At 34.5% G+C, this 27288-nt stretch overlaps 1 protein-coding gene across 2 annotated transcripts; it reads left to right on the top strand.

Moving 5' to 3' along the window:
- The first annotated feature begins 3101 nt into the window (after positions 1 to 3101).
- On the top strand, positions 3102 to 26939 carry LOC123557590 (A-kinase anchor protein 17A-like). 2 transcript variants are annotated; one of them, XM_053543912.1, is made up of 6 exons: positions 3117 to 3184; positions 18268 to 18384; positions 20006 to 20796; positions 21931 to 22079; positions 23553 to 23793; positions 24901 to 26939. In XM_053543912.1, the coding sequence occupies exons 3-6, from the start codon at positions 20014 to 20016 to the stop codon at positions 25189 to 25191; spliced, it is 1464 nt and encodes a 487-aa protein (XP_053399887.1). In that variant the 5' UTR covers positions 3117 to 3184; positions 18268 to 18384; positions 20006 to 20013; the 3' UTR covers positions 25192 to 26939. The 2 variants fall into 2 exon arrangements, with proteins under 2 accessions (XP_053399888.1, XP_053399887.1); XM_053543913.1 differs by lacking the exon at positions 18268 to 18384 and having other exon boundaries at positions 3102 to 3184.
- Positions 26940 to 27288: the final 349 nt, after the last annotated feature.

Genomic DNA, 27288 nt, shown 5'->3' on the forward strand with positions numbered 1-27288 from the left:
CTTAGTCAATGGTGATAAGTCGGATGAGGTCCCGGTCATATCTGGTGTCCCACAGGGCTCTGTCCTCGGCCCTCTTCTCTTTCTGCTATACATAAACGACCTGCCTGAAAATATAGTTTCACAGGTCCGGTTATTTGCCGATGATACTGCTGTTTATATCACAGTCAACAATGTTACACAACAACATACTCTGCAAGAGGACTTAATCAGGTTACAACAATGGGAACACACATGGGACATGGAATTCAACCCATCTAAATGCACAGTGATTAATATTTCCAAGTCTAAACACCCTTACAAATCCACTTACACATTACATGGACAGACACTAGCAACCGTAAGTGATGCAAAATACCTTGGTGTTAGCATCACTTCAGATCTAAACTGGAACAAACACATAAACCAGGTCACTTCAACAGCTAGTCAAACACTTAACTTCATTAAGCGCAATATTCCATCCAAACAGCAAGATATTAGGGAATTTGCCTACAAACCCTTGTTAGACCACAACTAGAGTACTGCAGCTCAGTGTGGAGTCCACATACACAGCACAACATACATAAAATCGAGATGGTCCAACGCAGGGCCGCTCGATGGGTCACCAGTGACTACTCAAGTTACAGCAGTGTCACACACATGTTAGAACAATTGGGGTGGCGTTCCCTTGCAAACAGAAGGAATGATGCCAGGCTACTGATGTTTTACAAGATTGTCCATGGACTGGTTGCAGTGCCAATGCCATCTTAATATATAATATTTTACCTCCTACCCGGCTCACTAGACATATGCATTCCCTATCATTTCGGCAAATTCAAACACCCTGTAATTATTACAAGTTCTCCTTCTATCCGGCTACCATCATACTCTGGAATTCTTTGCCGGCTGATATTGCTCAGGCACCTACCCTGGACCAGTTTAGGCAAGGGGTAACCAAGCTGGGCCAGGACTTCTGAGTGACCATGCTGTTTAATCCTTTTACTGTACATTTCGCCTTTTTACTAGCTTTGTCTCAAATTCTCACAAATACATTATGTATTACTTTATTTCTCCTGAACATTCCTGCTTTTAAACTCTTATGCACTGACGTGCGCCTGCATAAAATACTCGCAAGGGGTTCATGCAGTATTTATAGATAGATATAAATGTAGATGTAGAGAAAGATTTACACAGAAATCCCTTAGACAAGCTCACTGGGAGCATGTAAACACCATCCTGGAAAACTCGCTAGACAATGGCAATCGCAAACCCTTCTGGAAATACATTAAGGCTAAAAAGAAGGATAACATTGGAGTGGCTCCAATCAAAGATAAAGGACAGTTATACTCAGATAGCCAGACCAAAGCTGAACTTTGGAATAAACAATTTAAATCTGTTTTCACGCAAGAAAGTGCAAACGAAGAACCCCCGATAATACAAGGAAAGAAACACCCAAGAATTCCAAAGCTTGACATAACAACAAATGGAGTCGAAAAACTATTATTAGGGTTGAACACCAACAAAGCCAGTGGACCTGATGGACTTCCAAACAAGATATTGAAAACTTGTGCAAAAGAACTAGCACCAGCAATCACCAACATATTCGACCGTAGCCTAGAAAGTGGGACTCTACCCAACGACTGGCGAAACGCGAACGTTGCTCCAATATTTAAAAAAGGAAATAAACACGAACCAAGTAATTATAGACCAGTTTCGCTCACCAGTGTATGCTGTAAATTGTTAGAACACATAATATGCAAACATATTCTGAAACATCTAGAAAACAACAGAATACTCACACATCTACAACATGGATTCAGATCTGGCCATTCGTGCGAAAGCCAGCTTATTATTACCATACATGACATCATGAAAAACTACGACTCCAAAGTTCAAACCGATTTACTCATTTTAGACTTTAGTAAAGCTTTCGACACCGTACCTCACAGGAAACTATTACACAAACTAAACCATTATGGTATTGATGGTCCTTTACTCAAGTGGCTTTCATCTTTTTTGATGGAGAGGAAACAGAGAGTAACAGTTGAAGGAGAATATTCTACATCCGTAACAGTCGATTCCGGAGTGCCCCAAGGGACTGTCCTTGGGCCTCTATTATTTCTCATCCACATAAATGACTTACCTGAAGCTGTTGCATCACAAGTCAGACTATTCGCTGACGATTGTCTTTTATATCGCAAAATACACTCTATACAAGACCAACTTCAACTCCAAAAAGATCTTATATCATTAGAAACTTGGGCCGCTAAATGGGGAATGAAATTTAATGCCAAAAAGTGCTACAAAATGACGATTCATAGAGGTACAAACCCAAAATCTAATATATACTCATTGGACAACCACCTTCTAGAACAAGTTAGTGAAAATCCATATCTTGGACTGCTAATCAGTGAAAACCTTAAGTGGTCAGCACATATCAACAAAATCACAAACCGGGCTACTTCAACACTAGGATTTCTTCGTCGCAATCTCAAACATTGTTCTAAGACTCTCAAAGAAACTGCCTACACTTCACTAATTCGCTCTGTTCTAGAATACAGCTGTACCGTTTTTGACCCTTACCACCAAAAAGACATTGATAGACTTGAATCAGTACAGCGTAGAGCTGCTCGTTTTGTTTATAATAACTACAGCAGAACCTCAAGTGTTACTGATATGATCAAAAATCTAGACTGGAAACCTCTACACGAACGCAGAAGAGAACAACGACTTATACTCATGTACAAGATTGTTAATGACCTGATAGCAATTCCTGCCGAAATACATATCACAAAGAATAAAGGCAAAACTAGATCATATACCTCAAACAAAATCATAGTATATAGCTGCAAATCTGACACGTTTAAATATTCATTTATACCACGGACTATCTTAGATTGGAATAATCTTAGTGAGAAGTGCACTACAGCAACATCCTTAGAGACATTTAAGGGAGAGCTCTTTGGGCAAAGAGGCTCCCAGTGCGAGTAGGCGTAGTACCGTCCCCCCTGGGCAATATATTCATTTAGTGAAGTCTAGCCCAGTATTCTACAGATACAGATACAGATAGAGTCTAATAACTGAGTAGATGACAACAATATACGATTTTCATTTGCGTCGTTTTCGTCATCGTCCGGTAAAACAACAACAACAACAACAAATGAACGTTTGTGATATGAATTTTAAATTGTTCTAGGAGTTTTGAAATGTATGTTTCGTTTTGTATACTAAAAATCCTTAAAAATACTCTAGCAAGACATTTCGACCCCAAGACACTCCGACCGGCTAGAACTTCGTGTAAGACCACACCAAATTTAAGCTTACCCTATATATGTTTCATCCCCATCCCCAACTTAGTTTTGATGTTCATATATTTAATGTATGTAAATAACTATAGTTAGTATATGAGATATTTTTAAGTAGATATACTAATCACTGTTATAAATAGATCCACTTATGGAGTATTTCTATATACCTTGCAATATAGGGTCCCCATGTCCCCAGGTCCTCAGATCTGATCATCTAAGTTCACTTTTAATTTCTATTTATTTAGTATAGTTAGTATATAATTTACTTTTTGATATATTAGGTACTATTACAAATACTTCTAGAACAAATTTTCTGTATACCTTGCAAATCAGGGTCCCCAGGTCCCCAGAAGCATGCTATTTATAACTCTCTCTCTGACTGTTACTGACAGTTTTTCCTGTATTTCATGTAAATGGGGTCCCCATGTCCCCAGTCCCCAGCAGCAGAAAACTATGAAGAACTGCAAGACTTTCAATTTTCCTTAAGTTCTCTGTGAAGTAGCATACAATTATATCTCCTGATTTTTACAGTTTTAGAATTTGTCAGATATATATATTCAATAAAGTGTATTAAATTTCATTGAAAGCATATAAGTTCAATAATAAACTATACTGACTTGCATATTAATGTCCTGTCATTATTTATCAACAATTGTTTAATTTAGAATCTTTGAAAGTTTTGTCTACATATGCAATAAAACAAATATAATGCACCAATATATTCTCCGCAAGTATTGACCTAGCACTCATAAATACTCTGTATGATTCGGTTAATTTTCGGTGCCTGAACCTATTAAATAGGGATATATCTATCGAAAAACAATGCAATATATACATTTGTTAATTATGCTGTGACCAAAATGTAAATAAATAAATAAATCATCACCAAGCCGCAGTGCATAGGCAAAAACGTTCATCCACCTATCTCTGGGTTTGGGTTCGAGACCTTTATCTGACAGTGTACTCAAACCTCATCTTATAATTAGTTCTGAATCATGAATTGTATACTTCTTTTATCTCTAGAATACAGTACTAGTCTCGGTGTTTATATGACAATTAAGGGGTCTAATGTAAGTATGCAATCATAGAGTTTGATTCATCTAGAAACCATCATATTTCCTTCTTCCAGTACAACTGTGACAAAACACGAAAAAATAGAAACAGTGGTGTTAGGTCAAAAGCGTATAGTTTTTAAGCTTTCAAGTTCCTGGTTTGTACAAATAAAATTGCCAACGGTTAACAATTTCAAAGCAGCAAATGACTGAAAATTTGACTCTGATCAAATGATAAAATTATGGTAAATAACATTCATTAAAACAAGAGTCCTTATATAAATCACTGGTCAATATTTTTTTTTATATTACAGTTGACCGTTACAATTAATATAAAACAAACTGTATGCGTCAGATTAGTTCGACTGCTAACAGTTTTATAGTTTATTTACGTCTCATTCATTTACAAACATATAAATTTACATACAGCACAAAACAATTGTTTGTAAATGACCGCTCTTACTAGAACTACAAGAGACAATAACAATATTCAATGTGCTTTATATAAAACTAGTATGAATAAAATCTCTGTTCAAGTGAAACAAGCTAAAAGCTGAGAGTTGCATATCAAATGAGCAAGAGAGTACATGAATATAAAATGTGGTGCAACTGAATAAGCAAGTACATAACACATGTACTGCTGTATTAACTGACCAAGTTGAGTACATGAATACATGTATAGATGTTGAGTGAGTACATGAATGCACGAAGTTGAGTAACTGACCGATTAAGTACATAATTGTACGAAAATGAGTAAGTGACCGAGTGGGATCAGGAGTGTACAGATGTTGAGTAAGTGACTGAGTAAGTACATAAGATATGTACGGGTGTTGAGTGAGTACTGAATGCACGAATGTTGAGTAACTGGTAACTGATGAGTGAGTACATGGAACATGTAAAGTGTTGCGTACCTATGTTGAGTAAGTGAATGAGGGAGTTTATGAGTATACAGATGTTGAGTAAGTGACCAAGTAGTACATAAATACATGTATTGGGTGTTAAGTTAGAGACTGTGTGATTACATGAATGTACGTGTGTTAAGTAAGTGACCGAGTAAGTACATAATTATATATACTCTATTTAGCTCTCATTTTGAAATACAATTCATATTTACAATTTATAGGACCTAAAATCATATGCAAAACCATTCTATTAGAAAATTATGGAGACTGAAACAGCTACTATATATATCACACACACTATTAACTTATTATTACTATATATTAAGATATATATTTAAAAAATTGTATGTAAAACATGTAACATGTTGATGGTGGCAACAGTTTAATTGCCATTGTTTTCAAAATACGGGTAATAATTTTCGAGTGATAGATCAGGGTACTGTTTCAAAAACGGGGAAATTAAACTACATAGGATATATTTCCGACTCCCGTTTCAATGGATCACCTGCCTTCTTAGCTCAATAGGGATATCACGAGTTGCAGGGTCATAAGTTCAATCCTCAGGTGCGAAGTATGTTCTCCGTGATGAAAAAAAAACAACATGTGTCTCATTCATCCTCCACCTCTAATTCATGTGGGGAAGTTGACAGTTTAATACTTACGAGAAACATGTTTGTACTGGTACATAATCTAAAAACACTGGTTAGGTTAACTGTCCGCCGTTACAAATCTGAATACTGTTAAAAAAAAAACAGTGTTAAAATCCAAAACAACAACAACAACGTCCCAAACGGATAGCATTTGAATAAACATTCTGTATTGAAAATTGCATATCTTGTCAGGCATCTGGCTTTCCAGTTCTTTTTCGAAAACACGGGTCGCTCAAGTTTTTCTCATAAATATTGTCAGTCTTTCACAAAATGGAACCATTCTGTTTTCTAGTAAAATGTATATATATTCTTTTTTGTTTTAGTGATAAATAAAGTTTTTTTGTTGTTTTTTTTTAACTAGTTAATCAAGGATTGATATGATAGGAATATCATTTAGAAGCTACAGTACGGTCCATTAAGTTTAGTTAAAGTTTATTAAATAAGACAATTTTACTCTTGCGTTATTTTCTATAGAACTGATAACTAGACCAGTCACTACAGACTGATAATAAACATATATTTGTCGAATTCAATTTCACAGAGACAAAAGCCAGTCTATTTTAGATATTTTCACAGAGAACTGATTGTAATATTATCAGACAATGATACTGGACATTGGATCTAGACTGGCTCAGTTCATTACATTCAATCATAAAAATGTAAAAGGAATATCATAGCCTAGGAGCTAGTCTATACTGATACTTGCATACCCAAACACATTTTATATGACATAAAACATTGTTTTGTTCTTTTATTGAGTATAGGTATTCTAGATTTATTTGTAACGAAAGTAAGCTGAACATACATTTTTGTATTGTTTTAGAGTGCATACGCAGCATAGATATTAGCATGAATTTTCTCTACCGTCCATGAACAGGCTCAATCAAACCAAAGCCTGCAACATTTTCATTTTTTGTTGTGTTGAGGGACCTTGTTGTTTATTTTTATTTAGCTCGGTTATAGTGGAAGTTGTTTCCTGTTAGGAATTTTTTTTTTACCACAGCTTTAGAAAAATATAACTTATATCTTCCATAAAATTTCCATAAATCATCAAAATAAATTAATAATCAAAAGATCAACTTACGAAAAAATCATTTTGCCTACACTATCATGATTATAGATATTTATAACTGAAAAATACAAAACATCTCAACATTTACCTTATTTCTGCATGTGACCTAGGTTAATTCAGTATACATTTTTCATTAATTTACTATTGATGAATAATGATTATTGATTACAGTCTTACAGATCTGATACAAATATTGTACATATTTAGACATAATTTCATATTACAATTATAACACTAAAATTTGTATATCTCAAACTCTATAGGATTACTATGATTTGATATTTTTGCACAATAGTCTTAATAAGTCCTAACCCCGCTTAGACTTTTCATTGCATTTTTTTAAAAAACTTCTGAAATTGAAAAAATAAGCGTGCGTAATGCGTAGGCCCAGCTATGTGCCTTTTTGTAACCGTAATTTCTAAAACAGAGAAAAAAATGACATTAATCTTACAAAAAGTGCTGTTTTGTTTCTTATTCCTGTATCATACCGCAGTTAAGACCCAGACCCTGTTGCCTGTTCACAGGTTCTTTGAAATAATGTAAATTTTTAATTCAAAAAGTACAAGACTATTGATGATAAAGTTCTTGCATCTTTCACCTATTTCTACAAATGCGAGAATAAAAATGAACAGTATAAAAAATAGCATTTACATTTTACATTATTGATTGGTCTAAGTTTTGATGGTGTTTTTTAAAATTTTGCTTTAACACACTCATTAAAACTGCAGTCCAGAACAAAAGCTGTTTGATGAAAAAAGAAAAAAAAAAAGAAAAACAACCAAACTGCTTAGAAGGAAATGGCAGTGTGCAAGAAGTAATTTGGGTAAATAGATTGTCCCTGTGGGACATGGGTGATTAAAGGTTTATATCATGTCAGTGATCTCTAATGGCAGTTAACCATTGTTCTAAATGGCCATTTATCAAATTAGATTGCTAAATGTTTATACAAGAATTCTTAACAGATTTCTGGCAATTTCATACTAGGATGACATTACAACTTTCAATTTTTCAATACCTGACTTGAATCAGATTTTCAATTTTTATTGCTGCAAACATCGGGATTTAACTTCATTTAACTTCTATATTAATTTATACTGTAAAAACAATAATATGTATATCATGTATTTAAAAATGCAATTTGATTTAATTTTTTTATTGTTTATAGGTTATGCAGTAATTCGGTCAAAAATGTGCTTCCATGGTGTATGAAAGAAGTCCCTAATAAATAGATTCTAATTTTTCTATTTTTCGCGCATTTGCACGTAAATCGGGGCCCAGATGTGGATTATTTCACTCGTAGAATGAATTGTACATAAAATAGGACATTTTTCATGCTAATATTCGCATGTTTTTCGACTTGTTACTTGAAAACGAAAGTAGGTGTTTATGTGACTTTCTGAAATGAGACAATATGAGGTTCCTGACTTCAGTTGACTTGCATTTCACTGCATTCTTGATTCATTCAACACTCCTTTTTCTTTTCGTTTTCTTGAAGCAAATGTATGGATATCTATATATATAGGTCTACGACGGAGTGAAAATCTAGAAACTGTAACAATATTGTTCTGAAGTAGCTGAATTTTATATGAAACAAAGAACAATTTCTTTTATTGGTATATAGACCAAATTAAATAATTGGATTAAGGCAGGATTATTGCAACCAGCATCAGTAAACAGTCCGCTCCACACAGAATCAAGTACAGTTACGTACAATTACGAAAAATATGTAAAAAACTAACAGCTCATTCAGGGAACTGAACAAAACTATACATACATACATACATACATACATACAATACATACATACATACCTACATACATGACATAAATACTACATACATACATACAAACATACTACATACATACATACATACATACATACGAGATACATATACACACACAACAAAGAACAACCATTACTAAATTGTGTACATTGACAGTGTAAATCCAGTTTGTTTGTCAGTGTTTTACCATTGTATCCCAGTGTATTTCAGGGTTTTTTTCAACTGATTGCCAGCTTGCCACTAAACATAAATACAGTAATCTGGCATTAAAACTGACAACTAACTAAAAACACACTAATACTGAAAACACTTTTCTAACATGGCCCGATTTGATTTCAAGTTAAACAAAGTCGGAAATCAAGCTCAGTATATTCTGCGATAAACAACGGTTGACGCACGGACCGGTTAAGAGAGCATAATGACTCAATTATGACGTGATATTGCCGCATGACGTCCGATACATTGCTCCTATGGTAAATGAAGTCCAGCATTACATTTATTAAAATATGTCAATGAGCATGTCAGAATGAAAACAATCAATGCCTTCTTGTGATTTATCATCTAATTTACCACGGTTCATCGTTCAGTATGCTTCAGTATTTAACCACTCACGCTAACGCCCTCGTTCAATCTCCACGCATCTGAACTCTGAACTCAACGATAAACCACTCGAATGCCTTGACTATTTGTTAATTCTAACATGATTCGATTTGATTATGGACCCCTAATAGTAATGTTAAAAAATGGCAATTGTTTGGTATATCTTAAAGTTGACCATGTTTCGCATTGTGTTGCAAATTTTAAACAACTTTTACTGTGTCGTTTTTGGAATTTTGTATAGTTATGGTATTTCCTCAAGCTCAAATAGAGACAATTTTCAATGTGATGGCCACTATCTAAAACGTTTGCAGAGAATTCATTACAGCATTAATTTACTAAAAGAAACATCAAACTATTATTAACAATTATAAAACACAAAATAAAACTGTAAATATCTTTTTTCTAGGGTCCTCAAGTAAACAGATTTAATGACACAGAATTCTAACACCACCATTGAAAAATTTAGGTCGAATCCTGTGGGTCTGTTTTGAATTTTGCTCCCTCATCAAAATAAACCCTGGGCAGAAGTAAAACTTACCTGCATTCTTCCACAATATGACTGTATTCTAAAGAATGAAGGCAAATAGAGAACATTTACCGCATGTAACTCAGTAATTTTAATGATGTCTAACTCTCAGAGGTAAATTCACTTTGAACAGCAAGAAATAACTTATAAAATGAAAATTTTCCACTTTTATACAAAACAACAATAATAAGTCTTGAAAGAAGTGAACTTACTAGAAAAAAGGGAAATATAGAGAAAAAAATACATAAAATCATGTAAAAACAAGCAAATTCAGTGCATATATATCCTCCACCAAAAAGATGTTTTGTGAATGAGAGGACTATATTTTGAAAGATGTTTAAAAGCCCATAATGCTTTTGTTTAAATGTGGTTGACACTTTTTTCTGCTACGAACATAAAAATATATCAATTTTGTGTAAAATCCAATTTGTACCATAATTGTTTTCTCTAAAATTTATCAAAGGTTTAATACTGATGAGCAAACTAGAATGTTTTATTAAATCTATTGTTTTTTATTACCTCCCTTTATGACACTAGCTGTAAAAGTTCATGTGCAGTATTGAAAGTAGTGCTTTCTGATAATGTAATTATGCATAACATCGGTTTTGTACAGCTGTGTCATCTGTTTTCAACATAACTTTTTAAGTCTTATGGAACTTCAACTTCAAATATCATACCTGTTGTCTAGTCTTTCAAATACCGTATGTAAAAAAGCTCCTCCATTGCGTTAATCAAACAGTAGAAAGTATTTCATAAGATAGAAATAAATACCGCCCCTGTGAAATAGGTTCATGAACTTCATGAATTTATTTATGAATTTGTAAGAATTCATGAATTATTTCATGAAGTATAAAAAAGTACAAGGAAAAGTTCACTTACTTAAATTCATGGACTCTCAAGTTCAAGAATATTACTTTCATTTCATGAACTTGTAAATGTAGTTCATGAACATTTCAAAATCCATTAAATAATTTAAGAAATTCATGAACTTGAAAATGAAATTCAGATAATGATTGAAATTGTGATTCAGGAACTACAGGGTTATGGTTTTTCCCCTGTAAAAGATTTTCTAGAACTAGTATTAAGTTCTTGAACATTCAAGAACTTCTGAAGAACTTAAAGAACTGTTAGCCAAATTCAACTTAAATTTATTACAATTATATTTTTGTGCCCCCCCCCCCCCCCCCACCCTCCATGAGTGGTGGGGCATATAGATTTGGTCTTGTCCGCGCATCCGTGCGTCCGAAGTTCATGACGCGCCTAGCTCGAAAGTATTTGATATAAATTGATGAAACCTTGCATGAGTCTTTCTCATGATATGAACTTGCGCACCTCCTATTTCTGTCTGGCTCCGTCCCCCTATTTTCAGAGTTATGAAATAGTCAAAAATGCACATTTTGACCTTGTGACACGCCTAGCTCAAACAGTATTTGATATAGATTCATGAAACCCTGCATGAGTCTTAATCATGTTATGAACTTGCGCATCTCCTATTTTCATTTGGTCCGCCCCCTATTTTCAGAGTTATGGCCCCTGAAATAGTCAAAAATGCACATTTTCACCTTGTGACATGCCTAGCTCAAAAAGTATTTGATATAGATTCATGAAACTTGCAGAGTCTTAATCAGGATACGAACGTACGCACCTCCTATTTTTCAGTTAGGTCCGCCCCCTATATTTAGAGTTATGGCCCCTGAAATAGTCAAAAATGTACATTTTTACCTTGCGACGCACCTAGCTCAAAACGTATTTAATATAAATGGTTGAAAACTTGCATAAGTCTTTATCATGATATACACTTGCACACCTCTAAATTTTTGGCTGGCTCCATCCCCTATTTTAAAGTTATGGCCCTGAAATAATAAAAAAATGCACTTTTTTTGACCTAATTATGTGCTAGCTCAAAAAGTATTACATGTAAATTCAGAAACCTTGCTGGAGTCTTTAACATGATGTGACCTTGTACATTTGGCATTCTTCTTGAGAATCTTAGCTCTTATTACAGAGTTATTGTCCTTGAAATAGCCAAAATAGTGATTTTTTTGTTTGTGATGCTCATAGCTCAAAAGGTATAGGGCCTAGAATAATGAATCATTTTCATAAAATGTTTGTTGAGGCTATACCCCATTAAGACTGCAAACATTTGAATTATTGCCCCTTATCTGTGACAAATGTACCAGTGGGGGACACATCCTGTGTCCTACAGACACATTCTAGTCTGAGAAAAAAAATGACAAAAATCATTTTGAGAAACAATTTGATTTCGGTCTTGTGTTAGTTTGCATTTAGCCTGTTATGAAGAGTTATAACACTATTTTAAACTGGCAAGGTGTGCTTTGTGTGTTTAGGGGTAGACTTTGGTACTAAAAATGTGTGGGATTTATTCGGATAGAGAAAACACTACCGTTTTATGCCGTTGCTTGCCCACCGTGCATAAACGGTTTGCAACTTGGCTTTGAAGTAAGATTTTTCTGATAGAGTATTCACTTGCCCAAAAGACGGCCAACAATTTGTAAAAGATAAGTTTTTTAAAAAAGACAAGAGCTGTCTCCATAGGATGACACATGCCCCGATGGCACTTTGAATGAATAGTTATGGCCGATGTTAGAGTTTAGGACCTTTGACCTACGGACCTTGGTCTTGCACGCGACACGTCGTCTACTGTGGTACACATTCATGCCCAATAATTTTAAAATCCATGCATGAATGACAAAGATATGGACCGGACACGCCCGTCAATGCACTATCATGAAATATGACCTTTAACGTCTAAGTGTGACCTTGACCTTTGAGCTACGGACCTGGTCTTGCGCGCGAACACGTCGTCTTACTGTGGTACACATTCATGCTAAGCTATTTGAAAATCCATCCATGGATGACAAAGATATGGACCGGACACGAATGCACTATCATGAAAAATGACCTTTAATGTCTAAGTGTGACCTTGACCTTTGAGCTACGGACCTGGGTCTTGCGCGCAACATGTCGTCTTACTGTGGTACACATTCATGCCAAGTTATTTGAAAATCAATCCATGGATGACAAAGATATGGATCGGACACGAATGCACTATCATGAAAAATGACCTTTAACGTCTAAGTGTGACCTTGACCTTTGAGCTACGGACCTGGGTCTTGCGCTCGACTTGTCGTCTACTGTGGTTTACATTCATGCCAAGTTATTTGAAAATCCATCCATCGATGACAAAGATATGGACCGGACACGAAAATTGCGGACAGACTGACAGACCGACAGACTGACAGACGGTTTCAAAAACTATATGCCTCCCTTCGGGGGCATAAAAATACAGACCTGGAAGCAAGAACATGTCAAAATGTCATATCTACCTTTCTCATTGCTCATTGTCACAGGGGCAAAATTTCAAAATGACTTTTTGGCATTTCTTTCCTTAGAAAAACATAACATTTTGTAAATATGTAAGTGTATATGGCTCATGGACCCATACTGTATCCTAGGTAAGCTACTACCACCTGTGCAAGAGGTACTAAACCAAAATTTCACGTTTACCTGCAGAGATGCATTTGAAGTGTTGCGTAATATAAAAAAATGGATGAAAAGTACTTGAGGATAATGCTCACAGTGTCCTGACCCAACCCTCTTCTCTGCCCTGGCTAACTGTCAGCATTTTAAAACGAAATAAGCATAATTTCTTTGTCACAACTTCAGCATATTTTAAAAATTGTACTTTCTACTATAAGATTATCCAATTCAAAATGAGCAGGGCGAATTTAGTTTATACATTATTTTAGGTTGATTGTGAAGGAAGTTCTACAACTTATATTAATCACTCTCGACACCTCATTCCTGATGGGATACATCGCCACATGGGTATGAGAGAAGAGGCCATTTCCCTTTTCATGCTGAGCGCCTGAAGGAAGGGAGCTCCTGGTACCATTTTTCACGTCTGTGGTATTACGCAGCCGGGGATCGAACCCACAACCTCCCGCACTCTAAGTGGAAGCTCTACCACTTAAGGCTATCGAGGCGAATTTTGATATGATCTGATTTTTGTTTACTGCACACCAACACATTACAAGTTTAATATTGCGCCATAGAGGGATGACAGAAATGTTTTGCTTCACATCTATTTACACCAAAATAAAATCAAAAGATATGGAATCAAAACTTTTATACCAACTTGAATCCCAGAGTTAAAGCAAAATCAAGTGTTCTGAACCTATTAGTCGCCTCTCATGATCAAGGTAATTCTTTTCATACACAGATCGTCCAATAATGGCATGGAGCCCGCAGGGGTGTAGGTGAAGTGCAGAGCTTACTAACTAAAAGTGTCTGTGTTCTATACCTGAATTTGAACATTTATTTAGTTTTATCTGATGGCTATCTGTCACACTTTTTGCATTATACATACACTTCAGTTTAAAATCATCTTTCAGTTTTTACAATAATATTATTAGAACCATGCAGTTCTGTTCAATAAGTGTTTTCTACACATTCCTTATAACAAATTGCAAGATGAATTTCAGATTTGATACATTTCTTTTTCTATAAAGAAGCTGGATAGATAATAGTGCATGTATTCTGCTTTTTGAAAAATATAGAATAGCCAGAATATAAAAACATTTCTGTATATTACAGTACCATCAAATGTTTGCATATCACTTAGTGTATCTGTCATGTTAAAGGTCCAATACTAAGGAAAGTGAACATTTTAATTTCTTTTAAAAAGCACAGAAACTATTTCATTTATTGGAAAATGAAAGTTGGTATGTAGAAAATTCGAAATAAATCGCAGTATATGTACAATTATTTTCTATGAAGTATGAAGAAAGTTAAAAGACCTGGGGGTCATTCTGTCGATTCATTGAAATTTCAACATAATACACATACATTTTCTTTGAGTTCCAAAGACCTTCTGTAAATTTTGACCTGCCACTCTTCATTATTTAGTGTCTTGCAGAAGTCTATGCACTGGCTATGAACAAATTGCCAACTCACTTTCCCTTAGTAATGGACCTTTAAAAACAGACCGTAATGACACGTCGAAAGAAGGTGTTGCAGTTTCTTAAGTTTTTCTATGAAATAACAAAAGCATATAAGATATGACTGCTAAACATAACATTTAAATGTAAAATTTATGTAGCTCTACAAAACACTCTTAGTTTATATATTTAGCCGAGTTAAATTCGTTTAATGAAATTGGTGAACTATTTCTGTGAGTAAAGTCAACTATTTCATAAGTAAAGGATATCTTTAAAACTAGCTCTAAAATATGGTAGAAACCCTTCATACGTAACACAAATGTATATTTTATCAAGTTAGGCATATATCTTCAATCTTGCACAACCAGTAGGTACAGAGCAGAGCTATGATTCAAGGGGGTGCAGTTTTTGGTTTGTCTTCATTCTACACTGTTGATTGATTTTGGGAAGTTGTCAGTTACTTGTGGGGAGCAAAATTTAATAAGCAGTCATACACATTCCAGGAACACTGGTGACTGTGATAAAATGATAATCATAAGACAACAAAAGCTTAGTCATCAAACACACAAAACAAATTGTACACTAAAATTCTGTTATGAAAAAGGTGAATTTATACTTTTCTATACAAATGTACAATAATTTATTAAAATGAATATTTTTTTTTACTTCTTTTGAATGTTTTCTTTAAATTTTCGTTTTTAAGTGGACTAGAACTAATGACCATTTTACAAAACCCTACATATGAAAGAAAGATATCCTGCAATCTAATCCATGAGTCCTCCATCTTGAAATGAAATTAGCAAATAATTGTAATGTACAACCGCATAGAGACTAGTGGCTTAGTAATAAATCAGAATGTCAAAACAATTCTAGTTAAATGGACTTTGCTGGCTGTTCTATAATTATTTTTATAGTTTTAGGGCATCATTTTATTTATATCTTTATAGAACAATCAACCTTACTACAATCTTCTGTATCTCATACATCTATTATACAATCAAAAAAAACTTTAAGAAAATATTTTAGGTCAAGTCATCATGTGTTATATATATTGTTAAAACATTACTACTGAATTTATATCATTTTAATGGAACGTTTTACAAACAAAACTATCTGTGTTATTTTTCTATCTATCTATTTTTTCAATCTGTTTTTTTTTTGTGTGTGTTGCTTTTAATATGTTTCAGTAAAATCCAGAACAGTTATTACTATTCTATTTCTAGAACAATTTGATCAAAAAGATATAAAAACTGGTAATAATGCATGTTTTTCCTTTGCAGGGAAGTAAAACAAATATAATTATGTAATATGTTACATATATTATGATTTATAAATTATCATTATATTAATATTTTTGTTGATATAAATTTTGATTTTGCTTAATATCTTACTATTTTTCCTAATAATAACCTTTGTAGTAAATGTTGCAGATATTCAAGTACATGACTATATATATATGTAAATTTGATGTAAATTAATGTATTATTTAAGATATATATATATTATAATATATATATAATAAATACATTAATTTACATACAACAACATGTAATAACAAAGAAAAGTCATAATGTCAAAGTATCAGTACTGGGGATTACACTATTGAATACAAATACCTGAGAGTGGTATATTGGGCAGCTGAGAAAACAGACAGAAACATTTTACTTTGATGGGGACTTGGGGACCTGGGGACCTTAAATACAGAGATACAGGAACTGTTACTAAAAATAAAATTAAATATAAAGTTCACTCATGTTTAGCCTAAATTGAAGATCTGGGGACGTGGGGACGTGGGGACCTAAATCCAGGAGATACAAAGATATTCATGTAAAATATGAATGTATAATACACCATATAATTTAAACAATATACAATGTTAAAGATTGAAATAATTTATAGTGAAAGGAATATATAAATATATATTTAAGTCCAGATAATTTAAAGTATCTACATAGTGAAGTTGGGGATGGGGATGAAACATATATAGGGTAAGCTTAAATTTGGTGTAGTCTTACACGAAGTTCTTGCCCTCCGACCTCAAAAGACAAATAATTTATTCGACCCCAAGGCAAAATTTTCAACCCCAACTCCTTGGACATTTCGACCCCATGGGCCAATCTATGATATGCATAGTACTAGTAGATTAAAAGATGTTAATTTCTTTGAAGGCAGTGGCTAGAGAACCAGAAGCGGTTCCATAGACAGCAAACTTATTCATCTGGAACCAGTTCTCTGTTAGTCGAACTAATTCGACGTATACAGTTAGTTTTATATTGTTATATTGTGACGGTCAAACTGTAGCGGTGGCTGCAAAAGTCAGAAATTAAAAAGCAGCCACTCGGCGACAGTAAGCTTGTCTAGTTCTCTGGTAATCGAATTAGGTAGTCGAATTAATCTGACACATACTAACGTCGCGGTGGCTGCAAATGTCAGGAATTAAAAAGCAGCCACTCAGCGACAGTAAGCTTGTCTACGTGCTTAGGGAACTGGAATTTTATTTCTATGCTTAAAGCTGCCAAATTTCACTTTGTTTCTTTTGGTAAGTATCATTGTCGGCATCGGAGCAAGCTGAAATAAGCTTGAAATTTAAACTAAAAACATACAATACAATAAAAGAGCCAATTAAAACAAATCAAGTAATTTCTGTTAATTGGTATTGATAACTTAGTATCGATCACATGTTTTTTTCACTTTAATCCAATAAAAGAAAAACAGATGCATGTCAAATGCCGAGGTGTTACAAACCAGTATATAATTATCAAAGAATCTGCTGGAAGATTTGATGGCAGTTAAATTATTATGTACATCAGTAAACAAATACAAGACAAGAAAATTTTACATTTAAATAATTTAAACATAGTACAAAGTCATGTTTAAAGCAAATAACATTTAAAAATGGTAAGGTAGTTTCACGCATTCATTCTTACTAATTCATTCCAATATGGCAGACACGGTATGCAGCAAGTACACTTTTGGAGAGACAGTAAATGCAGATAAATTCAAGGGCATGGTAAAACTGAGATAATAATATGCATAATACTTACCAAAAGAAACAAAGTGAATTTCGGCAGCTTTATGCATAGAAATAAAATTCCGGTTTCATAGCCTATGCATGGTACTTTGGCTAGAGAACCGGTTCTGGACGAATAAGTTTGCTGTCCAGGGAACCAGTTTCGGTTCTCTAGCCACTGCCTTCTTTGAAAAGTGGTGTATTTATTTATCCCTTTTAGAGATAATTATTAAAGATACTATGTATAACATGTAGTAGAATGACGAAAACGGGATTGTGTTGATCTTCTCTTTTTAAATGTGATATAGGTTTGGAAAAATTTTAATATTAGGATAACTGAGTAAAGTAAAACTGCTTTAAAATTACCAAATGTGCCTTTTAGATAATATTAATACCTATTAGATACATTGTATATTTATGTTGTAGGATTAGATCCCAGGAATTCCGCAGTGTATATAACCGATTATTTTGACAGGAAATGTTTAGACATTGTCAAATGAGAAATAAAACATTGAAATAGTATAACACACAATCATATTACATGTAAGTACCATCAAAATATTAAATGTTTTTCAGGTGTGTGCATTATTTCTGTAAACTAATTAAAAATTCTATTTTAGCTCACCTGAGCCAGCCAGAATAGTTTAAGTGCCATCTTTAAATACATTTAAGTTAAGATTGGACGATTTTATGGGAGACACTAAGTATATGGTACATCCCAGAACTAGGGGCTGGATACGAAGTGGGAGGGGGGCACAAGAGACTGATGACTGAAGATTCCAAAAGGAGGTACATCAGGTACATAATAGGGGTCCTTAATAGGCCCCTTCCCCTCTAAAAATTTCTTCTAAATCATGCAGTTTCCCCCCAAATTTGACTTTACATCAGGTTTTTTATTCCCCTTTGCCCAGATACCGAGCTGTTTTTTCCCCAAATCACAGGCCTGGGCCCCTTCCCCTCCTGGTAAAAAAAACCCCTTGAATTTGACGATTAGTTTGTTTTATATTTGTGTCAGACGGGGCAATCTAAACATCAAAACTTCAAGATCAAAAAAATGGAAGATAAATCACAGTACACAGTCATGTAAAGTTATTGGTTTTATCACTTGCGCGTAGGCTGTGTACACATGGTAAATGTTTTACAGTACATACATCGGTTTAAATCACCAGAAAATTCGTAACTTTGGAAATTATTTGATAATTTTTACACAGATTTTACACAGATCAGTGAGGAATTGAATCCCCTTTCGATACATGTAAGTTTTATTTGAATTTGTGGCCAATTTATAACATAATCATCGTTTAAACCTATAGCATGTAAAGCGTCGGCAACGATGAAAATTTCAGCGGAATTTTCCTCCACTATTTTGGTCTTTGGAGATATTGCCCATATGAAAAAATCATTTCAGTATTTCCTAGGATCATGTCAAATTAGTTTGACTAGTCAAGACCAGAGTTACGGCCTTTGACAAAGATAAAATTTCAAAGTATTTAAGGCCAAAAAGTTTGTGTGGCAGGCATATATCTTAAAAGTGTTTTACTTTAGGTTATGAACATCAAAGGAATATCATTCAGCATGTGATGTAGTACACCTGGGTTTTGTTTGAGATTTCACTCTCATTTCTGATGGTCAGTTTAGGGTTTAATCATTATCACCTTTGAGTTTGTCAAAAGTATGCATAAAGGGTATACAAGTTTGCATCCAATGTATTTCAAAAATTATTCACCTTAGAATCATAAAACATTAGAGGATAATCGATAGTTATGTAGCATGTTTAGTTGTGCTGCATATCTTAAAAATATTTGACCTAGTCAGTGTCATGAAACCATGACATTGTACAGTAACAAGAAGTGTGGACACCAGTGTCCTATGGACACATATCTAATTTTTGTTTTGTTTTAATAAACAGCTTGGTTCTTGAATGTGCCGGATGTAGCCTAGAGCACAACTTCCAGGCTCCAAGGTGTTATATCCAGTACTGTTACGTGTGAGAAATACCATGAAAAACATCTAAATAATTCCAGTTCCCAGGCAGAGAACTCAGGTCCACTGCATTGACAGCTCCGGTGTTTTGCCATTAGACCACTGTCCGCTTACATGCCAATGTTCTTTTGATAATAAGTCCAAGCTATCATAGAGATAATTTGATTACATTTATTTTCAGTGGTAACCATGGCAACAGCTGGTGCTAGCATCTGTACAGACTCTAGCGATGCTATAGAACTGTATGAGACTTTTGGACTGTACTTAAAACCTATAGCTCGTGTCAATGTTTGTGTGCAACTGCCACCGTTGAAAGAGGCGGGAAAGTCGATTTCAAATTGGGAGGTAATGGAGCGTATCAAGGCCATGATAAAACCCCATTCATTCACGTCATTAAAAATAATCAAAAGCACGATGGAGTTTATACGATTTGAAGGTGAAGCAGAAAATAAAGATCTGGTCATCACTATAATGCAACGGTTGGAGGGAAAGTCAATAAAACTCAGTGGATTTCACGAACAATTAAAAGTGAAAGCTGGTGAAGCTAAAATTCAGTTTCCGTGCAGACATGACTGGGATTCGTATTTTAGAGACGCGAAAAACATGAATGAAATGAAACCTGGAGAAAGACCGGACACGTTACATATTAGGGATATTCCAACTCGATGGTTTGCATCAAAACATAGCAAAGAGAAAGATAAACCGAGTGAGGACGTGTTGAAACGTGTGTTTAATCAGTTCGGTGAGATTCGCTGTGTGGATATTCCAATGTTAGATCCATATCGTAAAGAAATGTCAGGACTTATAAAATCAGGGGCAATTCAAACATTCACATTCGGTCAAGATCTTGTGTTTGATGCTTATATACAATTTAAAGAATATATAGGTTTTGTAAAAGCTATGGATAGATTCAGAGGAATGAAGCTTCTGTACATGGATGAAGATGAAAAATGTGCTGTAGCAAATATAAAGGTAGGTAGAATGTCAATTAATGGAAAATTAACCCTTACCCTGCTGAATTTCTATAATGAACTTGTCCATCTTTCAATTTGGACAGTACCATTACCTGTCAAAAGGGGTGCTTACCTAAAAGATACTGACTGAATGGCGAACAGTGCAGATCATGATCAGACTGCACGGATGTGCAGGCTGTTCATGATCTACAGTGGTCGCAAAGGCAGATTTAGTAATGTCCAGCATGATAAGGGTTAAATATCTTAACTTTGAGATGACTTGCAGGACACACATTTCAGTCAAGTAAGTTCAAGGTCAGAGTCAAAGGACAAACAGGCAGTGTTGATATTTCGGATCATTTCTCCCAGAAGGATTTACAGATAATTTTGTACAAATATTTTCCATAATTAGATGTGTTGCAAAATGCAACTTCACTCACCTTTCACTTGAAGTTGAACTGCAGTGGTTTCATAAAGGGAGACATGCACTTCTTTCAAAAGCAATCTGTAGTTTTGTTATGCTGTTGTCATAATTACTTAATTGTTAACTGTTTGCATAAAATTTAGATATTGATAACTTATCATAAACTTCAGTAATTGTATAGATTCCTATATGAGCCGCACCATGAGAAAACCAACATAGTGGGTTTGCGACCAGCATGGATCCAGACCAGCCTGCGCAGTCTGGTCAGGATCCATGCTGTTCGCTAACAATTTCTCTAATTCCAGTAGGCTTTAAAAGCGGACAGCATGGATCCTGACCAGACTGCGCGGATGCGCAGGCTGGTCTGGATCCATGCTGGTCGCAAACCCACTATGTTGGTTTTCTCATGGCACGGCTCATATATTTGATTTTCAGTACTAATATTTGCAAGGAGAGACTAGATGGTGACCCTACTCTCTGAAAAATGGTCATTATACTATAGCACCAAGTTCTTGAATTGTTTTACCATTTTCTTAATGGCCATATTTGGTATCTGTATCATTTAAAAATCTGCACACACAGATTTACCTTTCATAGTAAAATTTATTGTTGGCAGCAGTCCTCATAGATTTTACATGAATTTTGATAGGGGAGGAAGATGATGTTCTCTCTTTGTTTATTCCAATGTTATACAGTTGATTATGCAATTTCTTATTCTTGTCTATTCAGGTAGATTTTGATAAGACAAAGCATTTGACAGACAAAGCAATAAGAAAAAGAAGATTAGATAGAGAAAGACTGGAACAACTAGAGAAGGAAAGAGAAGAACGAGTGAGGAGAGAGAGGGAAGAAGAAGATAGAAAGGTAGCAGAAGAAAAGTGAGTATATGATATGAATTTAGATTTTATACATAAGGCTTGTTTGACCAAATACATTGTGTACTTTGGCTTTAATGGATCGATATTTCAAGTGACAAATATCGACAATATAATCACTATTTCAATGTACCATTAAGACCTTCATGAAAAAAAATGGGAAGGAGAAAATTAATCTTTCAAGAAAAGATAACTATTTTTGAAGTCTTGATCTATTGTTAAATACAAACATACATTAAGTACTTGTTAAGTTTTGAGAGCAACTGTCAAGCTGCATCCTTTAAAATAACACTGTGTATTTGACTGAAACTTCACTAATAAACCTACCAAAATTACCAAGTCACAAAAGAATTTATTTTTTATGTCCTATTTTTGACTTAAAATCTAGTTAAAACCACCAAGTTTTATTTCAGTAACAACTATATGTATTGATGGTTAACTTCATAAAGTGCTTCCCAGTCATCAGCCCTACTGAAAGAACCTTGTTAGATAAATTTTGCTTAGATTTAATACCTTTTGTTGAATTTAAAAGTTTGGTTAAAGTGTGGAACTTCTCACAATACATCCCTATCATCAAATACACTAACATTGCCAAGTTAGAACTTTTGTTTTAAATTAATACAAATAATTGGCCTTGGCTGGCTTGGAAAATTTGGTTGAAGTTTTGCACACAAGTTGTTATTGCCGTTACGAAATTTAAATGGAATAAATTGTAAAAAAAGCTCAGTTTTGTAAGACTTATTCCACTTGCTTTACTTGGAAGTTGTAGAATAAATTTGTGCACTGTCCTTTGGACAGCTATTGTTGATTAACAGTATTGAAGAAAAAATATGAGCAGAACCTTCATGGCATGTTTTAACATATCAAAAACGATACAAAGAGGTTGAACATCTGCAGATTTACATCTCGAGGGCATAAGACTCACTATACACATGGTGTTTATCCGATTCGTATTGTTGAGATATTCTCCAGAAGAAAGCCATATTCACAGAGGTGATGGCCTAATTTCACGATAACAAAAAAGGGTCTCATTTGTCATAAGAGACACTTTCTTCAGACTTACTGGTAATAAATATCTAGGCTTTTGATAAATTAATCATTTTGATATATACATGTAATTTAGCAACCAAAAAATCCCTGGCCAGGTATGATTTTGTTGTTTCTCATTTCTTTGATTTAACCAAAGGCGAAGATATGATGTAACAGATTTTGTTAGAATTTCTAAATATCCCTGAATGTAGCAATGTATAAATGAGCTGCACCATGGGAAAACCAACATAGTGGCGGTGCGCATTCATGCATTCTGGTCAGGATCCATGCTGTTCGCTGTCAAAGCCTATTGATATTAGAGAAACCGTTAGCGAACAGCATAGATCCTGACCAGACAGAGCGGATGTGCAGGCTGGTCTGGATCCAGCTGTTTGCAAAGCTACTATGTTGGTTTTCTCATGGCGCGGCTCAAATGTACTTTTGTAGGCGTCTCAAGGATGAGGAAGAGATGGAAAGAGATAGGAAAAGGCAGGAGAAATTGCAGAGACGTGAGGAAAGGCAGAAAGAACGAGAGGAAAAACGGAAGCAGAAACATCTGGAGGAAAAGAAGAGAGAAGAAGAAAGAAAGATGCAGCTGAAAATAGCACTGGAAGAGCGGAAATTCATGCTGACTCAGCGGAAGTTGGAATCGTTGAGACTGCTGACTGAACTGTTCGAACGTGTAAAGGTAAGGTGTTATGAACTATTATTGACCAATGTATGAATTGTTTGATTGTGCAAAGGTAGGATGGTTTGTAGACTAAAATTTGAAATGTTCGAACATACAAAGGTAAGGTGTTGTTAATTTTGTAGACTAAAAGATGAACTGTTAGAAGGTTTGAAGATAAGGTGTACTGTTTTAGACAAAAGTATTAACTGTTTGAAAGTATAAAGGTGTTATGAAGTGTTGTAGACTTAAGTATGAACTCAAACTTACAAAGGTAAGGTGTTATGAAGTGTTGTAGACCAAAGTATAAACTGTACAAAATTATAAAGGTAAAGTGTTGTGAACTGTAGACCAAAGTATGAACTGTTCAAAATCATAAAGGTAAGGTGTTGTGCTTGGGTCATGATGTCAGGAAGCCATCCAGCTGCCTTGAGGGAGGCCACTGGTCTATCCAGTGCCTGCCTCTGCCTGCAGTAATGTCAGAAAGGGTCTTCTTCCACTATTAAAGGGAAAGGCAATGTTGTCCTTATGTTAAATCTGTCTGCTAGGATTTCTTAAAACATTTTAAGAAGTGAAAGAATTTTCAAAATCGGCGTAAAAATGAGAAAATTATGAGCATTTAAATTTTTTATCAAAATGGCAGCCAATTTGTTTCCATGGCAACAAAAAACAAAATGGCAGATTTGTAAAATTTCTAGATACATATTGGAACTGCATTTACTTAATTTTGTAAAATAATTTCTCTACTTTTCCCAGCTATAATGAAAGAAATTACCATGTTTTATATCTTACACTCAAGAAACATATGAAAATTAATCTATTTAAAAGGTTATTTTCTAGATAAAGAATTCAGCAGTGTGTAAATGACGTCATAAACACACTAACATGGCTGCCTCCATGATCAGCCATTTTCTTAAATTTCAAACTGCCATATCTTTTTCAATAGTGGTCTGATTCTAAAATTCTTTCAGCGTTATGGAAGGCTTGAGGATTGCTTTCAATTTACAGACATTCCTTGCCCTTTAAGGTTGTGAAATTACCACATGACCAAATTATATCACAGTGACTTGATATCCAAAAATAGAAACAAACGAAATTTTATCAACTAAATGTCTTTGTCTTTTATAGGTTATAAAGGTAAAAGAAGATTTAGAGAGAAAGGAGAAAGAACTAGAGGAAGAAAGGAAACGTCAAGTTGATCTCGAAAAACAGAAGAAGGAAGAAGAATTAAGGAAGAAAAAAGAGGCAATAAAAAAGAAAAAAGAACAGTTAAAAAGACAAGAACAAGAACTCAGGGAAAAAATATTAAAGAACTGGAAATCTAATGAGGAACAAAAACAAGAAGAGATGCGTGAAAAGTTACGTAAAAAACTGTCCGGCAAAACAAAATTGAAATCTGCAGTTGTTATGCGGAGATGACTCGACGATGTGCTGGCTGAAAGGGGGGAGGGAAGCAGCTCAAACAATATGATATATGAACTTCCGTATATAGTAGATACGAAACTTCTACAACAAAGGACAGATTCTGATAATAGCGATGACTCATCATGATCTCATTGTGAATGATAACATTTACTCTGTGATGGAAATACTAGGGCAGCAGGGAAGCAGATATGTGTATGAACTACATGTCCATTATGTAATAGATACAAAATCTTGTGTGAAAAATAACAATTTTTCTAAGGAGGAACCTTTGTATGAAATTTTTTTAAGTTTATTGAAGGTATAGCTCATTGGGATCCTTTAAATATGAGGCTGTCACTTGGCTCAATGTTTTACATAAGGAAAATTTCAATTAATCTTTTTGTTTTCAAAATTGCTAAGACTAGGCACAAGATAATTTAAAAGAACTGTTGCATTTAGCATTGGCTAGTGGTCTTCTACCAAGTTTTATTTAATAAAGGTCACTTTGGCCAAATTTTGGACTGCCACTGGGGAAAGTTTTACATTATACATAAGAGATTAAGAAACGCTTTTAAAAATCCACTTTTCTCAAAGTACAGGGGATTTAATCAGGCTAATATTATTTGCAGTATAACCATGTGCTCCCCTCCTTAGGCGAGCAACTTAGACCACTTTTTGACCGTGTTTTCCAAATGAAAATTCAGCAGATTTTCACATAAACTTATAAAGTGAAAAATCCACAACCTAAATCTGCTGTGAAATCAGAAATTTTTGTGAGGGATTTATTTCCGCTTAATTCATTTATTCATTTACTGTCCGAAACCGCGAAAATACTTGTGAAAGAACTATTATCATTTTGTCTGTTTTACCCTGGTGCCCTGTCTAAAATCATGACTGGAGGGGCACCTGGGGTCTTCCTCCACCAACAAAAGCAGTGTGAACTAAATTGTGTATAATGTGACCAGACTCAACAAAAATATAATTATGTTTAAAAAAGTACCACAATAACCAGTTTCATTTTAAGATTTACCGAAATTATTAAATTTCATTGACGTAAAGTTTTGTGGTTTTCGTCAGTATGGCTATTTCATGGGGGCTTAAATTGATGGGTTTCAAAGTATAAAGATGAAATAAGAAGCAATTTGTTGAGATATAATATAGTGAATTGACACAACTGGAAAATCCACGAAAATAAGTCCCTCACATGTGTTTTTGACTTTGCAGTAAAGGGAACTTTCAGCTTGACATATCTGACTTTACATTATCATGTCACATGTCATGGTGGCAGTTCTAGAAAATGTCCCAACAACTATTTTTCAGCCAGCACAGGTTATTTTGAGAGGCATGAAAACATAAAACTGCCAAAATTGCCATTTTGTGTATTATTTTGATCATTTTAATGTAGACAGGTGTCACTTTGAGGAATCATTTTAAATTCATAATGAGCTGCACCATGAGAAAACCAACATAGTGCATATGCGACCAGCATGGATCCAGACCAGCCTGCGCATTCGCGCAGTCTGGTCAGGATCGATGCTGTTCGCATTCAAAGCGTATTGCAATTAGAGAAACTGTTAGCGAACAGCATGGATCCTGACCAGACTGCGCGGATGCACAGGCTGTTCTGGATCCATGCTGGTCGCAATGCACTATGTTGGTTTTCTCATGGCATGGCTCATACGTCATTTTTGTTTTTGTTGATGTCAGAAATCACTTCATTTTTTTATATGTTGACAAAATAAAATAAACTCAGAAAACTGTAATCTTTTTCTTTCTTCATTATAAATGAAATAGTCTCACTAGCTCAGTGGTAAAATGTCTACATTGAGTGCAGAAGGTCTGGGGTTTGATAAATTTCCGTGCAATACCAAAGAAGTGAAAAATGGTACTGGTAGCTCCCTAGCTTGGCACACTTCTTTAAAGGACTGTACCTGGAGGTAAATATAAGTACAAGCAAGTATCTGTTACTGGGTACCTAATTTGTTGCACAAGAGCTTTTTTGCTTGTTTAAGTTTTTTTATTAATTTTGCAACATTAAATGCAGCTTACCATTACTGTAACTCGTCTTTTATTTGAAATTTCCATAATTTTTAATTCTCAGGGTCTTTGGCC

This window comes from Mercenaria mercenaria, chromosome 5 (genome assembly GCF_021730395.1).
Source record: "Mercenaria mercenaria strain notata chromosome 5, MADL_Memer_1, whole genome shotgun sequence".
Classification (NCBI taxonomy): Eukaryota; Metazoa; Mollusca; class Bivalvia; order Venerida; family Veneridae; genus Mercenaria; species Mercenaria mercenaria.